The following is a 16942-nucleotide window of genomic DNA, read 5'->3' as shown; positions in this document are numbered from 1 at the left end:
AAATTAATTATAAAAGGGAAAATAAGTATATGAATTAACTAAAAAGCAGAATTAACAGCAGCCCAATCCTCATCTGGGACTGTGTGAAGCTTTCTTTCAGCCTTTCACTTCATCTTCTCTTTGAGCATAGGTTTCCAGGCGGAAGCCTCTAAAGTTAGGATCTTGAGGAGAAAGTGATATCTGGATAGATCTTGCCAAGCTCTCGATTTCTCACAGTAAAGCCTTTAGCTGAGCTCTTGGCTGTTGTAAGCTGCTCAGCTGCCACAGCTGACAGCAATTACCCCACCTCCCACTAGCTGGAGATCCATCCCAGCCCCTCTTTTCTGGTGCTTGAAAGTGATTAGCCACTGTAGCTTGTTTTGAAAGTGCTGCTGAAGAGCAGTTAATAACTTTCGGTATCACTAATGGCCATAGCTGAACATTTTAATCTAAACTGGTGACTGATTTAGACACTTAATCAGAGTTATAGTACCTTTATAGTATATTCTTAGTTTACTTTGTTCATGGAAAAGGAAAAGAAATAAACAACAAAACCCCACTAAAATCTCCAAGGATTTTGAAAAGTGATGATGCTGCAGGTACTTCTGCATTGCATGCCACAATGACTTTGGGCTTGCCGTTTCTCCACAGCGTACCCCAGCACAATTGACCAGCGCACCCTCAATGAAGAGACGGCTCTCTACCTGGCCACCAGCCAGGGCAACCTGGACTGCTTGCTTACCCTGCTGCAGGCTGGGGCTGAGCCTGACATCTCCAACAAGGCCAGAGAAACGCCACTCTACAAAGGTGAGTGGCTGCTTTTCCAGGGATGCTGAGCTCTTCTGGCACTACCAAGGCAGAGCTGCAGGATACCTTGTAATGTAGGGCTGAATCTCAGCAATTAGCTCCCATTTTCTACCTCCCTCCAGTAGTCCTCTGTTTCCTGTGTCTGACACCCTATGTCGTGGTTTTTCTTCTTCTTCACATCAGAGGCAGTATCAGTGGCCACGCTGCAGGGTGCAGGCTGTGATTTGCTGCTGAGATCAGTGAGGTATGAGGTGTGAGATGCTTAAGCACAGGGTGTCTGCACAATGTCCCAGATGTATGGAAAGCTGGATAGTATGGGAATATGTATGCTTTTCTAAACAGCAGGACCTAAGTCACTGTTAGATGTGGGAGTACAGTAACTGTAGATATGCCAGTGATTCTGATACTGTGTAGGCCAAGCCAGGCTGTGTGCTATGGAAGCTATAAAGAATATAGCATATATAGCATAAAGCTATAAAGAATATAGCATATATAGCATAAAGCTATAAAGAATTCAGTGAGGTAGTTGGTGTTTAACATGAACATGTTACTTTGCTGTTGGTCAGAAAGAGTACTTTCTTTAGCTGAACAGCGTTACATCCATGGTATCACAAAGATTCAGAGAAGGAGATGATGATGGACTGACTGCTCATGTCATGACTATTTTTAGCAGTCTGAAACATTAAAATCACATATGAGTGATTAAAACTAATGGCCTCTGATTCTGGATACCTGGCTTTAGAGCTGCTCTGGTTAAAATGCTTTCATTTCAAAATTTTGGCTTATAGTTTGCTACAGGAAAGCTGTTCAACTATGCATTAAACACATAGTAGTGGTAGTAGTAGTAGTACTCAGTAATAATAAGAGCAATAATATGAAATCACCCTTTAGCCAGAGAAGAGCTTACTAAGAATGTACTAGTCTTGATGTAAAATCTTCTGGTCTCTGATCATAACAAATTGTCATAACAAATTAGTCATCCCTAGTATGTAAGCAAATTAAATTCTTCAGAGCTGTGTATAGGTAATTACAGAAGTATCTAATCATGAAGTTGTTTTCAGTGCATGTGACTCCTGTGTATGGGAAAGGAAGCCGTGGAAATATCCTAAGAGAAGAGTCAAAACCAAATCATGGGACCTCTGTGAGAAAAAGTTATTATTATTTCAATGAAAAAAAATCAACAATTGTTATGGAATGTGCTAGCTTCTCTTTCTGTACATTGTATAATAAATGCTAATTGGGGTTTGAAAATGTGGCTGCTTATTCTAGGTACCTTTGTTTGGGGGTCCCACTGAAAGTTCTATAGAAACCTCAGGATTTGGGATTGAAAAATCAATGGAACAAATAGGTAGAATAAACCCCAATAAGATAATATTAATTATCAAGAAAATACCTTTAGCTCAGGATGGTCTTTGATCTTACTCACTATGGCCTAGTTGTATTATATTGCCTTGTCACTGTGTTGCATGAACTGGACACCATAATATCCAGAATCTTTTCAAAAGCCTTCCTAATCACTTTCCTTTTTTTCCAAAACAGCTTGTGAGTACAAGAATGCAGAGGCTGCAAGACTTCTGGTACAGTACAATGCTGACACCAACCATCGCTGCAATCGAGGATGGACTGCTCTCCATGAGGCTGTCTCCCGAAATGACCTGGAGATTATTGATATACTTGTGAAAGGGGGTGCCAAGATTGAGTCTGCAAATGCCTATGGGATCACTTCTTTATTTGTGGCAGCTGAGAGTGGGCAGTTGGAAGCTTTGAGATACCTCGCAAAATGTGGTGAGTACACTTATGCCATTACATGCCTTTGCTCACTTAATTCTTAATATTTCAAAGTTCCCATAATTCTCCCTGTCTTAGTTTTTCTGTCACAGGAGCCTGCATAGGTGATGAAACCCTGTTGCTCCAGGTGGCTGAATTGTGTAGAAGCTTTCAGAAAGTGTGGTCTAGGTATATGCACTTCTTCAGCATTCATTCAAGGTCAGCTACTTTGGGAAGTAATATGGGGCTCTCTAATTGCAATATCTGACAGTTTTCAAAACCTATATTGCTGCACATGTGTAGCCTAAAACCCCATCAGTCATAAAAGGCAGCTATAGCTGGTAATAGATGGCAGAAGTTGAATATTAGCCAACCCCACCTGCTCATGAAGATGTGCAGTGATGGGCAAGGTTAGCCCTCCTCCACTAATGACTCCTACTGAAAATAAATTAAATACTATTGTACAGTTCTTGGATTAACACTAAGAAGAATCAGAAACTCTCCCCATGTGTTCAAACGTATAAACAGCGACTTTGAATCTAGTTTACACTAAACTTAACTTTTACTTCTCCACTCATGTAAAACAACTTTACAACAAGCACAACAGACTTCGCTGCTATTCTGAGGTGTATTTTATTTTCACTGTGGACTAATGTCTTGAATGCAGGTAAGAGTTGTGTCCTGCACTTGTGGAACAAGAGCTAAACATTGATGAAGAGAGACTTCTGAAGCAGTTAGTGTGGATAAGAAAGATATGAGAGTTAGGGAACAAATAATGTGTTCTGCTGTCCAGCTGGCACTGTCAAGTCAGTTTTATATGACCAGTTAGTCTATTATACTGCCCACAGTTTTAGAAACTAAGGCAGAATGTGATATGAGTTTCAGTTTAGACAACTATTAGGATTTCCTTAAAGTTCAATTTTGAGAAAAATACACAGGAGAAAATCCAATAAAACGGTCCAATTTTTTCAAGCCCTGAAAAACTCAGAGAATACCAGGAATGATATCACTGCATTTTTTTATGATGAGCAATGTTCATCATAAAAATGATTTCTTTTTAATTTCTTTTTCATTAGGAACATAGTCCTGTGTTATGTCTTGTCACAGCAATTTCCCTGATGTTCCCAGCTACAACATCTTCAAAGAACCAAACACAACACATTTCAGTCTGGGGTGAGAGCACAAGGAAATGTTCTCTTTGACATGGAGTTTTCATGATAAAACAGGAGACTGATTGGCTTCTTTACTGGAGTTTAGAAACAAAATCCAGTGAACTGTCATTCCCATTTAGGATACACATAAAACAGCCTTCCTGAGGACATGAGGGTACACTATATTACAGTTGAAACCCAGGATTTCAGGCCGTAAGTATCTAACACAGAAGTTAGATTCCAAATTATTTGTAGACAAGAAGTATTAGGTCTTGGTTTATAGTTGTATCATGTTTATTACGAGAAGCACACAGTAGAGCTCAAGAAAAAATGACCCCAAAAATCCTAGAATCATTGAACAGTTTGGGTTGGAAGGGACCTTAAAGATCATCTAGTTCCAACCCTCCTACTGTGGGCAGGGACACATTCCATTAGACCAGGTTGCCCAAAGCCCCTTCCAACCTGACCTTGAACACCACCAGGGATGGGGCATCCATAACACCTTGGGGCAATGTGTTCCAGTGCCTCACCACCCTCATCGTAAAGAATTTCTTCCTAATGCTGAATGGAGCTTGGATTCATGACTGGGACATAATGGTTTCCACCCAAGGTTAAACTTTCCCTCATAAAATTCACATCATATTCAATGCCAGTGGAAAACTATGGTAGAACTTTACATAACTGATATGACTGTTATCTGCGATAACATCTCTTTCCATCACACTTAGTAGCTTCAGTGTCATGGAGATGTATATGCTCATTCAAAGTACGTTATTTCCATCTGATTTTGACCTTTTTGTTTTACTGAGATTATTTTTTTTTCTTCCTAGGTGCTGATATAAATACTCAAGCCAGCGATAATGCCTCTGCTCTTTACGAAGCTTGTAAAAATGGACACGTACATATTGTGGAGTTTCTTTTGTCCCAAGGAGCAGATGCTAACAAAGCCAATAAGGATGGCCTGTTACCTCTTCACATAGCAGCCAAAAAAGGGATTTGCAAGTAAGTTTTAGTTCATTTCATAGTTTTGTTTTTTAGAAAAGAATACAACATCCTCATGAAAATTAAAATGTAACGTCCCACATCTAATTCTGAGCATTGCAAGCAAAGGAGCTGCCAACTGAGAACCGGGTTTTCTGCTTGCAGAGCTCAGGTTCAAAATTATAAACTGATGAGTGTGATTATGGGCTGGGATTGGGTGAGCAGGAATGTGGGTGCAAGATTCATTTAGCTTTGCCAAGATATCATCAATTACAGTTAAATAACATCATGTATCTTGGAAGGGGATTAAACTCTGCTGCACAAAATATGCTTGAGATGAAATAAAAAAGCATCGGGGGGGGGGGGGGGGGGGGTGGAGATAGTCCTCAATAGCTATTGCAGGATAGTTTGCAACAATTTTCCTACATGAGCCCATTGTGATTCTTCTGCACAAGCAGAACATGTTTCATTCATCTCTGTTGTGTTCAGGTTTTATTAACAATAATTCAGATGCTGACAGCAGGAAGCGGTTAAGTGAATCTCTAGGGCATTAGTGAGAATGATGCTAGAATATGGTGTCCAGCTCTGTTATCCTCCCTTTCAGAAACCTTTCAGGAAATTGGAAAGGCTTCAGAAAAGAAGTAAAAGAATTACTCACGGTCTGGAAAATAGACTTCATTACTGAGTTATTAAATGACTCTTAAATGCATAAAAAGATCCAGTGGTTTGTTTCTGAAATTTAATGTATTTGGGATAGAGCTGAGCACATTCTTTAAACAGTGAGGAAAGTAACTAATGGAAAAAATAACTGTGAATTGGGTAGATTTACCACTCCACTGAAGTACAGGTGTTTATAGGAGATGGAGAAACAATGCAGCGCATGATACAGAATATCAGTTTAGAAGATCCTGTTTAGGGATGGGATTGTTGCACAGTCATGTAAATAGTGTTTACCTTGCTCTTTCAAGACCTAGGACGTTGCAGCATGCTTCTAATCCTGAGCATTTACTTCTGATCTTAGAGCAAATTTATCTCCTGCCTTTAATCCCTCACTGCTGGAAAGGCAAGTCAACCACAGTTGTTTTTGCAAAACAGTCACATCTGGAGGTGATAGACCTTTTTGGTGACTGTAGTGAACTCTTCTGGCTATCACAGTTTCTATAAAAATCCTTTCAGCAATAATCAAAGGAAAAAGTATATCCCACTGCAAAGACTGTTTCTGGACAGTAAAGCTGTATCTGCAAACAACTGTTAGAACAGATTCTCATATATTTCACAATGTCTGAGGAATGAAAACTTTTGACAGCACTACACCTTCCCATAGCATCTTTCATCCTAGCATTTAGGTCTGCTTGGGAATCCCAATATAGCTTCTTAAATCACTTTAATAGATATGAGGATATTAATTTTCTGTAGTTGGAGTAAGCCTGCTTCTTTGTGCAAGCTGTGTATTCTAGAGGGCAGCCCAGTGTGAATTTATGTAATGGGTTTATATGCTTAGAGCATGAACATGAATACCACACATAGACTAATGCAGGCATGATTAACAATTTTCTCTGGGGTTTGAGTTACAAGGACATTTTCTTGAAAACAAACACATTTGAGATGAGAAATGTGCCAAAGACAGAACCCAGCTCCAGTTGCTCACTTCCAGAAAAGTTCCTCTGAAACTACAGTAAGTTGATCAGAATCCAATTTGTACACAAGAGTCAGCTTTTTGAATCTTTTCCTTCCCTCAATAGTGCCACATCCTGACCTGAAAAGAAATTTACATGGAAACTCTTCAATCTGAGGCCATCCCCATGTTACGAAAGGGCCTAATTCAGACCTCACATCTATTATTCCCAAAACCAAGCAGCATAAATGAGATCAGAATTCAGTACAAAGTCTGAGTTCCTTGAGTTGTAAAAGACGGAACACAGATTTTTGTCCATAACTGCTGCAAACTAAATGCAAAAGAAAGAAGAAAGAAAAGGATCTTCTCTTATAAATATTTATCTAAATGACAAAGCTTTAGCCTAATTGGCTGATCATTCTTAATTCTTTCAATATTCAGTAAAATAACACCCTTCACAGTGTCCTCTGTATTCCTCAGATTTAATATGTAATTCTGTAGGAATTCCATGCTTCAACTTTTTGATAGAACACAAAGGCTCCCTACCATCAAAAAGCCAAGAATGTGGTCCCAAGGCTCAACTGTCAACTCTTGTTGCATGGTGTTTGTTTATTTTAAATGACACCTTGTCAATAGTGACCTCAAATTCATAAGGGTCATCTCATCAGCTGTAAGACAATCGCAAGCAGTCAGTTTAACTCTTTACCCCTCAGAACTGAGATGCTGAGAAGGGAAGACTTTGTGAAGTGTGAGCAGATTTATTAAGTAAATACAAGTCATCAGACTCTTGACACACTCATGCTAAGAATACTCTGCCTCCTTCTCCACATAACTTCTAACAAATAGAAATCACAGAAGCAGGTGTCAGGAATAAGGAGAAACTCAACACTAGTTGGAACCTGTACATGGAGCTCAGCCCTGTGACAGATCTGGGATGTGGTCTGGCTTGTCTGGCCTTGGCTGCCTTCACTTGAGCTGCCTTCTCCCTAGTGAGACCGGAAAGACTGAAGAGGTGGAGGCACCATTATTTCTGAACCAACCCACTTTGGAGGATGAGGGAGACAGGTTCAAGCTACAAAATTACTCTCTGTTACAAATTTGATGCTTCCTGCTTTTCCTCCCCAAATAAATGTGTGGTACAGGGAGTGTACTAAGGTCTGGGACACTGCAGCATTTGGATGCAGAGCCTCAGCTTGCCATCCCTGCAGTGAGGGTCAGGTCCCCACTGCAGGCAGAAACGATGCAGTGCCTCTTTAACTCAGATGTGAAGAGCTGGCTGAAGTACATATGCTGGAGCAAAAGAACAAAACAGACCCTTAAATCTTCAAATCAGTTGATCATGGGATGACTAATGCTGGTACTTGGCATGGTGTCCTCACAGTGCTCTGTGCTCTTTTTGTTATTATGGCTCTTACAGAACATTTGCTAATGGTGGGACGTTGCCAGCTCACCAGCACCCAAACCTCCTGCTCCCTGGTGAGCATCACAGCACTAGAAGATTAGTGAAGCTGCTGGGGGGGGTGGGGGGAAGAAGTGCTTAATCACGTAAATAGGAACATAATCCTGTAAAGTGTTTTGCATCTTCAACTCATATTTCAGCTTCTGGGGGCTCGGTCTTTCACAGGATCATTTTCACAGGATCACAGGATCATCACAGCCAAAGGTTTTTCTAAGGCTAGCACTTATATTTTGCTTGTTCATTATGTAAATGTATGTTTGAGGTCCCAGTGCTGAGACCATTGCAGTGAAGCTGAAGATATGCAGCATTTTAAAAGAGGCATACTACATGGTAGAAAAATAAGCTTTGCATGTTTGTGTTAGAACTGTTGACTGCTAGATAGAGGAGTCTGCATGGGATGAAGAAAAGGTGAGGGTGTGCTTTGCTTGTTAGCTTGGTCCCACAAATTCCTTTTTAGATATTCCTCTCTCCACCAGCATTACATAAGGAGCATGGGCATCTCCTGACACAATAGGAAGACTCAGGTTGCATGGTCCCCAGTCTCTTTCTGGAAGTAGGTTAAGGTGACTCACGTGTGCTTACAAAATCAACCTAGTGTGTTGGCTAAGCCACCCAACTTTATGAGCAGGTAGCGAGGGTTTAACCCATGGAGCTGGTCATGCAGCTCCAATGACAGCTAGAGAGACATAAAAATAATCATGGATTTGCAACTGTGGGGCTCCTGTACATCGTATATTTGCACTTCACATTACATGACAGCAGCTTGATTTATTTTGCTGTATTTAAGGCCACATCACATTTTCCAGTAACAATCCCTGATTACTGGGGTTTAGGACTTGGCTGTACATTTTTTCTCCCTCTGCTAAAGCATGGAAACCAGCTTGGAAAATATTTTCATTTCTTTTTCTCCTCTTTCCAAATTGTCTTTTTGGCTCCCTGTGGTCTGGGATGGCCGTTGATAGTCCCATGGATTTGCCACAACCAAAAGCCACATGGCAAGGACCTCCAGGATGTGGATGAATCCAGGGTAATAACCAAATTGTAAAATTTGGTGGTGAGGCCTGGGAACCAAACGTGTAGTCTATCCTTGTGCAATCCTGCAAAGCAAGGTTTCGTTTCACTCCCTTTCTGGTCTCAAGCCTCTTGCTGTGGCTGTGACCCATGAGGCCTGCCAGTGATTTGTGTTGGCACACTTCTCTGTGGAGCAATACAGCAATCCCAATGGAGGTGGGAGATTGGAAGATACAGCCCGTCTGCTGGCACCTTGGCCTGCAGGCCATGCCTGTTTCTCCAGTCCTACCCACAGCATGGTGATGAAGGTGCAAAATGTCTGGGGGATCCTGGTCTGGTGTCTGCCATTTGGCTGTGGCACCTAAGAGAGGTTACAACAGCATAGGTGAGTGCCAGCACATTGCCCCTTCCATCATAACTGCCCCTGTAGCTGCCAATACCTCATAGAAACTGGGTGATAATTTCAAAAACACTTGTTTCCTCCATGAAAGAGGGGGTCACACAGCTGACGGGTTTCAAGTTCACACCCTGGTTTCTCTCAGAGAGAGTTTTTCCTGTGGCCAAATTAGCAGGCTCTCTCCTATGGAGAGCTAAAATTTGCTGTGTGGTTGTAAATGCCCTGGATCCCCTGGAGCTCACTGCTGTACGCTGACTCTCCACCTGGCAGGATTGTCTCCATGCTGATCCCAGTGACCAGCCGCACCCGCATCAAGCGTAGTGGTATCAGCCCCTTGCACTTAGCGGCCGAACGCAACAACGATGACATCTTGGAAGAGCTGATCGATGCTGGCTATGATGTTAACACTGCGCTGTCCAATGAACGGTCCTGCCTTTACGAAGACAGACGCACCACCCCCCTCTATTTTGCTGTTTTTAACAACAACATCTACGCAACAGAGCTCCTGCTGCAAGCTGGAGCCAACCCCAATGTTGACCTTATTAACCCATTGCTCATCTCCATCCGCCACGGCTGCTTGAAGACCATGAAACTGCTCCTTGACCATGGAGCAAACATTGATGCCTATATATCAAGCCACCCCACCACATTTCCAGCTACCATCATGTTTTCAATGAAGTACCTATCTGTGCTGAAGTATCTGCTGGATCTGGGCTGTGATGCAGGTTCCTGTTTTGAGTGTCAGTATGGAAATGGCCCGCACCCTGCATTAAATTACAGACGGGACAGACTTAATGATCCTGAACTGTCCAAGGAGCCAACGGTAGTTCAGGTAAGCACTGCCTGGTCTACTGGTACTTCTGAGGGTGTCTCCTACTCATGTATCTTGGAAACTTTAGTGTATTTGTTTCTTCCATCTTTCCTGTGAGAGAAGATGCCTTTATTCCTGCTTTATTTACAGAAAAAAGGCTTAATAAGAGTCTGTGAACATTTCAAGTCCATGTTCAATGACTTCAGGATGGTAGGCAACAGCTACTGTGGCCCTAGCTTGAATTTACAGTGAATTATAGCCATCTTGACAGCCTTGCTGTCAGATCTACAGTAATTTTTTCCTCTGGATCTGAAGTGCCAGGAGTGTCAGGCAATGTCATACAGGTGGTAGAATAGGGGTGGTAGCATATAGGCAGTCTATTTGCTTCTTGGTTTATTTGCCCTGTAAGATTTGTTTTGTCTGATATGGAATTTAAGCTCCTGGCTAAATTAAAATTGGTGCTTCACTTCATGTAGGTAAACCACTGAATGTAAATAGTTGTAATTTCGAACTCTACTGGATAGGCAGCCTGGAGAGAGGGAGTAAATTGTTAGCTATATGACTGTGCATTATATTTGAAGTTTTCAAAAGAGATTAGGAGATTTAGATCCATGATTTCAAAGCCAGTTACAGATTTTAAATATCCAAGCTTTACACATATCTCTTTGCAGTCCTTTCCAAAGTGCAGCTGGGCTTATCTTCCATTGGATTCTCAATACCCAAAAGGATTTTGTATAATCTAAGATTATGCTTTTTTTCTGATCTCTGTATATTGACTCCTTCCAAACAAAATCTCAAACAAAATCTGATTTTCCAATCAAAATTTTCTACCCTTAAACATGTAACATGATAAAGAAATCTTAGCATGTCAGTCTTTCCATTTTGCAAAGAATTAGGGAAGAAATAAATCACCTTCTATCTCATTTAAGTATAGTTTTGAGGGATTTAGAAGAAAGTGTCATTTGCCTTAAGAGATAGTCACCAAAAATGTTCCTCAGTGGTGGAAAGAATGAAAAAATACATTAAAAGATCCTAGAAAATCTTTAACTTTTTACCAGCCCTGCTTCCAAAAAACTTTACTCTTCAGTGACATGTCTGAGAAACAAACAAAAAGAAATCTTAGAAAGAAGATTGTAAGAGTCCATCAAAATAATCTCTTATCCTGAAGAGTTGACTTCTCTTTGAGAGTGTTTGTCACAGCTTTAGGATTGCTTTAGCATACCACATTTTTGTCACAGAAAAATTAATAAAATAATAAAATTATATATGTGCCTAGAGAGAGACTGGTGAGGGACAAATGCATACAGAGAAAAAGCAATTCCTTCCCTCCAATATCATTTTAAATTTGCTTCCCACTGCTAGGAATTTGGCTAACAAAAATAAGGCTTGTATGGTGTAACTTCATGACATAGTTGTGATATGGTTTGTATTCTGAAGTATAGAGGATCTTATGAAACTATAGACTTCTCGAGACAAAAGATGTGCTTTCTTTTTTATTATTTTCTTGTACAAGATTACATAAGGATAATAAATCTGAATGATTAGTCTTTATACAGTAAAGACTATGAGCTACTGGAAGTGATCTGAAAAACGTGCAACTATAAATCACTACTGTTGCTACTAAATTAATGTGTCCTGGAGAAAGTGAACACAGAAAAATGGTTGCTGACTCACTCCACGTTTCCAGAGTTGCAGTGTCAAAACCGTGGAAGTGGGGAGTGAATTATTCTACTGCCGCGAGAGGGCATTCTGGGGCCTATCGAGACTGGAGGCTCTGAGTCACTTTGTCCCTGATTCAATTCCACTGCCTGTAGTTGCAGGTTTGAATTATTTTTCCTTGTTTAGCTATGCTTCTTTTCCTGCAACATGTTTTGGAACATTTTTATTTCAGAAAATTTTTTTGTAGACTGAGCTTGTCTACAGGGAAGAGAGAAAAAGGCAAACTCTCTGGCAGAGGCAAGAAGAGATAAGTAAGATCCAGTGGTTTATTGCCTTACACATGTGCCTTCATTTAAACTCTGACAAAGTGGAGTTACTGTTTGGAGGTAGTGGTGCAGATCCCCAGTTTGCATGTCCTATGGGTAATTGCATGTGAATGCCACATGCACTGGAGAATGACAGCCAGATATACTATACTGGATTTCCTATAAACATTTCAGGTAGGAAACTGGGTTGTCTGCTGGGATCCTCCTGATGTTACTGTATCTAATTTTCCTGGGAGAAACTACATGGTGATGCCCAGTGGGGGAAAAAAAAAAAAGTCAGAAGAGTAGTAACCACCTCCGTGAATGCTCTTATCTTCAACAAAATTGCCTTATAATTTGCTGCAGCTTTATTCTTTCCTAGGTGAGCTAATGTGGTTTTATTTCTGAATAACATTATCCACACAAAAGTTTAATGCCTTTTGAGTGCGAGCTCATACATATACCATCAAATTTGATCTAGTTAGAGGAGCTTAAACTGAAAGAGGTTTAAGCTGGTGCATTTTCTTTCCTGTTTAGGGTGGGCTTGGAGGGTGCTTGCAGTCTCTGTGACTAAGCTGATGGATGGTGCTTAAGCCACCATCATTCATTTGGGTTTGTCTATGTGTCTGCATTCTTATCCACACAGCATGATTTAATTCATGTCAAACCTTCTGGCTGCTCACATGCAGATACATCCACAGATATCTTCATCATATGCAGCACTCTAGATAGATTAAGCTGTCTGGAAAAATATACATATTTAGATTAAAGAGGGAAGAGAAGTCACTACTTTTTTTAAATGAGACTGCTTAAAATCAGGTCCTTAAATCTGTTCTTCAGTATCTCCATAAGCAGCCCTCCATGCAACAGCTTTGAGTACTCTGCAGCTTACAGTGAGTGCAACAGAAAATTTGCCTGATTCAGGACTGAGTAAGGAAGGCACCTCTATATTAGGCCCAGGATAGTTCTCCATGAGCAAGTAAAAATGCCAGGGATTCATCTATGCAGTTTCCACAGACTTGTTTCTAGTAAGGCGCTTGGTCCCCAAAAGCTGCAGATACTAGTGGGTTCACAAGAAGCAGGAAGTGCTGTGCTTTGCCAAATTTCTCACTTTACCTGAGCCTCCTTTGTGCAAGTTGCCCCACAGAGCCCCTCTCCAGAAGCTAAAGAGAGCCAGCACACTGGGTCACAGTGCCCTGGGCTGCATAGACCTCTCAGTAACTCCCTCACTGGTTTAGCACAAAGCTTCTCTGCCTTACCATTTTTGCAGTAGGACCTGTGGACCCCATGAACAACTTGGTATCCTTTCCATGCTCCAGAGCTAGGATTTCACCAGGTGTTTGTGTCCTGCTGTGGTTGTAAAGAGGGGATTCTAACCTCAGGTGCAAAAAAAAAGTTTTAGTTGAAGTTTTCTGAGGGGAAACTGGTAATTGCCCTCTTATCAGGTAGTAGGGTGGGACCACCAAAGACATTGGGGCAGTTACTATCGTTACAATTTCCACGGGTGCATTCATGTCCCACTAACAGTAGTCAATCTGTTTTAATTTGAAGTTCTGTGAAATGGTGTCTACTCCAGAGATTAGTCGCTGGGCTGGGCCAATCATCGATGTTCTTCTGGATTATGTGGGTAATGTGCAGCTCTGTTCCCGGCTCAAGGAGCATATTGACAGTTATGAGGACTGGGCTGTCATTAAAGAAAAAGCAGGTATGTTCACCCTGGAAAGAATCTGGCACAAATAGTCCTGGTTTTGGATTCAAACCCTTAGTCACCGTCTCCAAATTAGTATTCATCTCTTAAACTTGATGGGATTTCTCTACTGAGACTAGATGACATTTTAGACCAGGTATGAAGTACTAGAAATTGTTGGGGTGTCACCTACTCTGTGATGTTAAATGTACACCAGCAGTGGATCTGTCTGGGAGTGAGCATTGTCAGTGCAGGAGAGCCATGTGGCTGCATCTGGGGTGCAGTCAGATCAGGGCAGCTGGGCAGCATGACCATCTCCACAGCAACCCAGAAGACATCAGTGCCCTTTAAAGACTTTACTAATATTCTGCTTTCCTAAATGTATTTTCCCTCAGGATCCAAAGTCTTTCATAGGCATTATCAGAATTAGCTTTCTGGCACCAAGCTAAATTTGGTACTTACTACGTTTATTTTGAGTGGGAAGACTGGGTACTGGGAAGCAAATTGTTTAAATCCTCCTAGAAAGCCTATTGCTAAGGCTGAGATGAGATACAGCATGCCATTCTCCAGCCCCACTTCCTTCCCTATGTGTGTCCTATATGCCTCAGTATAGATGAGCTGCCACCAATGCCAGTTATATCATCCCTCCATTATAGAAAAAGCCCCCTTTTTTCACTCCTCCTTCTCCCATTTTGCTCTTGCCACTGACTTAGCCAAGCCAAGCTGTCTCTCTCAAGTTCAAACCTGTTTGGCTCATGTTTCTGACCTGCCTGTCTTTCAGAGCCCCCACGACCTCTTTCCCATCTTTGCCGCATCAAGGTACGAAGCCTGGTTGGAAGAAACCGCATTAAACTTCTTAACACCTTGCCTCTCCCAGACAGACTGATTCAATACTTACAGCATAATTACACACAGTGACCCAAGGCACACTGGGCACACAGCGGCTTCCTGACATGACACCCAGCATCATCAGCATGGCAAGGGCACACATTGTGCATGGTGGGGAGGAATTGCTGCTGGCTTTGTCAATAGCCCTCCAACGACTAATTGAAGACAAATAGGCTTCTGAAGCATGAGTGAGAAGAAAATGATGGAGACAGAGAACTAAACACAGGACCGCTGTTAGGTTTTCCAAGAGAAAACATATGATTCACCTCAAAGCTTGGTTTGTAGAAAAAATGAAAGCCAACACTGAAAAATGAGTAGTGCTGAAGCAAGTATCAGTGAGGAATTCAAAGGTATTCTGGGGTTGTGGTGGAGCTTAGCATCCCTGCTGTAATCCAAATTGAGAAATTGTCAAGATTCAACATATTTGGGAAAACAAACACATTTCCTTCACCAACTGAGATTTTAATTTCAGTTTCTATTCTACTGTTTGGATTTCTGCTAGGTGTGCTGGTTGCTAATTCTCTGATACTTTGATACCATCTTGCTAACAAGCAAAAGCTTTCATTTTCTGGACCTTTCTTGTTGAGTACCTGATTTCTGAACATTCAAATCTCAGACTTTAATAGAAATAAAATACAGAAATGCTGATTCCTGTAGAAGTCAAGGAAAGTTTTATTTAAGAAGGATGTAAGAACTGTATTTGCACATAGTGAATACAGTTCATTTTGCATTACATTTGCAGTGAGAAAAAAGTTAAATTCTGCTTGAGAACATTTTCTAGACTGGGGATTTGAAGGCAATTCTGAGTTTCTGATGTTGTTTGTTTTGGGGGGAGCGTGGGATATAAATTAGAAGTGGCTGCACTGTAAACAGTAGCTTTACTTTGTCATGGAGCTGGTGTCAGGACAGAACAAAGCCCGAGGGGAAGAGGAGGAGAAAGTGATGTGAAGGAGAGAGGTGAGGTATGTAAGGAGATGCAACACTGATAAACCAATTTTATCTGTTCCTTCTCTAGGAGATCTTGCTCCCTACAAGGCCCAGCCTCTGTTACTCCTTGGACCTCTGTAGCTATAACAATACCATCACTGGAAGAGATATTATTTCAAAATTGTGGAAATCAGACTGAGATTTATGAAAACAAATACCCAGAATTAGGCTTCCAAATCCTTATTCAGGTGCTTAAACAATGTCAAGTTGCTTGCGCCAGGTGTAGTTCCACTAAGCCAATGGGATCACATTTGGTGTCAGATATTACTGAGGCAGAATAAATGTCTTAGGATTTAGCTCTGAATTTCCTGACTTTAGAGGTTTGAAGTATCTATCAGCTCCCTTTGACACTGAAAGTTAGTATCTCAGCTTCTTTGAAAATTAGGTCACCTATTTCCAGCTCAGATCTACAGCTGATTTATGGCAGCTTAACAAGTTACCATCTATCAGCTGAACCACTATAATTGTCCGTGAAATTCTTTTAGTGAAGTTTTTAACAAGTCACATTCCCTCACAGCTGGGGAGGCCGAAAAGCCCATGAACGGTTGGTTATTGGCAGTGACTACAGCTCAGTTGACAGGTGTGACTTGCTGAACTGATTTGATGAGTGCCTTATTTTTAACTAGGCATCTAAATAAGGATGGAAAAACCTACATTTGGAACTACATCTTTGTGGATCTTATGCTAGACACACACTCGTTCTTACCTTAGGTGATTAAGGAGCTGTGCACCATGGTTTATTTGGATTTCCCACCAGAGACCTGAAAGATCTGGTTTTGTTTGTTGGCCTGCATGCCACCCATGGAATCAGATATAAATGTAAGTAGCGAAAATGCATTGCACTGAGTTTTATTTGTGTGGAGTTTTCTACCTTAACACAGGAGTAAAAGTGTGTTGCACAAAACAAGTCTGGGCACACGAGTTCAGATTCTGTGATGGTTTTGTGTGAAATGTGTTCAGCACTTGTAGGACAGGATGTGAGCAGAAGAACTGTTTACAGCTGTGGGCACTCTGTCCACAGCTGTCCCCTTCCCAAATGCTAAAGAAGTTGAAAAACCAACAGTTTCAATTCACACTGAACAGTGATCTTCTTACAAAGTTTTGGAAAGTCAGGTGAGATTCCCCCACTGCTGAAATTTTGTCAAGTGCCTTCCATTACTACCAGTTTAAGATCTACCCTTTGTCTCTTGCAGTGTGAACAGGGAATTGCCTCAGGTTGGAAAAATACTGGGTAGAGGAAAAGGGATGGAGAACAGGAAATCTTTAGACCAGTTTTGCCAATAAAGGCCCTATAGGACCTGTAGAAAGGGCCTAATAGAAAATTATCTATGGAGTTTGTGCACCTCTCATTTTATGGGGCTTGAGCAGTGAAGGTCTGGGTCTTACTCATATTGATATAAATCAGAAGAAAATTCCTTGAAATTAAATGAGTATGATA

The 16942-nt window shown here is 41.2% G+C and overlaps 1 protein-coding gene across 2 annotated transcripts in view; it reads left to right on the top strand.

Annotated features, from left to right (window-relative positions):
- Positions 1-16153, top strand: part of ASB2 (ankyrin repeat and SOCS box containing 2) — a 42202-nt gene extending 26049 nt beyond the window's left edge. For both annotated transcript variants that reach the window (XM_057413428.1, XM_057413427.1), the window contains exons 5-10: positions 631-786; positions 2326-2571; positions 4535-4706; positions 9438-9999; positions 13494-13647; positions 14411-16153. In XM_057413428.1, the coding sequence (XP_057269411.1) occupies positions 631-786; positions 2326-2571; positions 4535-4706; positions 9438-9999; positions 13494-13647; positions 14411-14547 (1427 nt within the window). In that variant the 3' untranslated portion in view covers positions 14548-16153. The remainder of the gene's footprint in view (positions 1-630; positions 787-2325; positions 2572-4534; positions 4707-9437; positions 10000-13493; positions 13648-14410) is intronic.
- The last annotated feature ends 789 nt before the right edge of the window (positions 16154-16942 follow it).

Source organism: Pezoporus wallicus, unplaced genomic scaffold (assembly GCF_028554395.1).
Source record: "Pezoporus wallicus isolate ANWC-B61680 ecotype Strahan unplaced genomic scaffold, APGP_CSIRO_Pwel_v1 contig_3017, whole genome shotgun sequence".
Taxonomy (NCBI): domain Eukaryota; kingdom Metazoa; phylum Chordata; class Aves; order Psittaciformes; family Psittacidae; genus Pezoporus; species Pezoporus wallicus.
The sequence above is the reverse complement of the archived record's forward strand: the minus strand, read 5'-3'. Positions and strand labels throughout refer to the sequence as shown.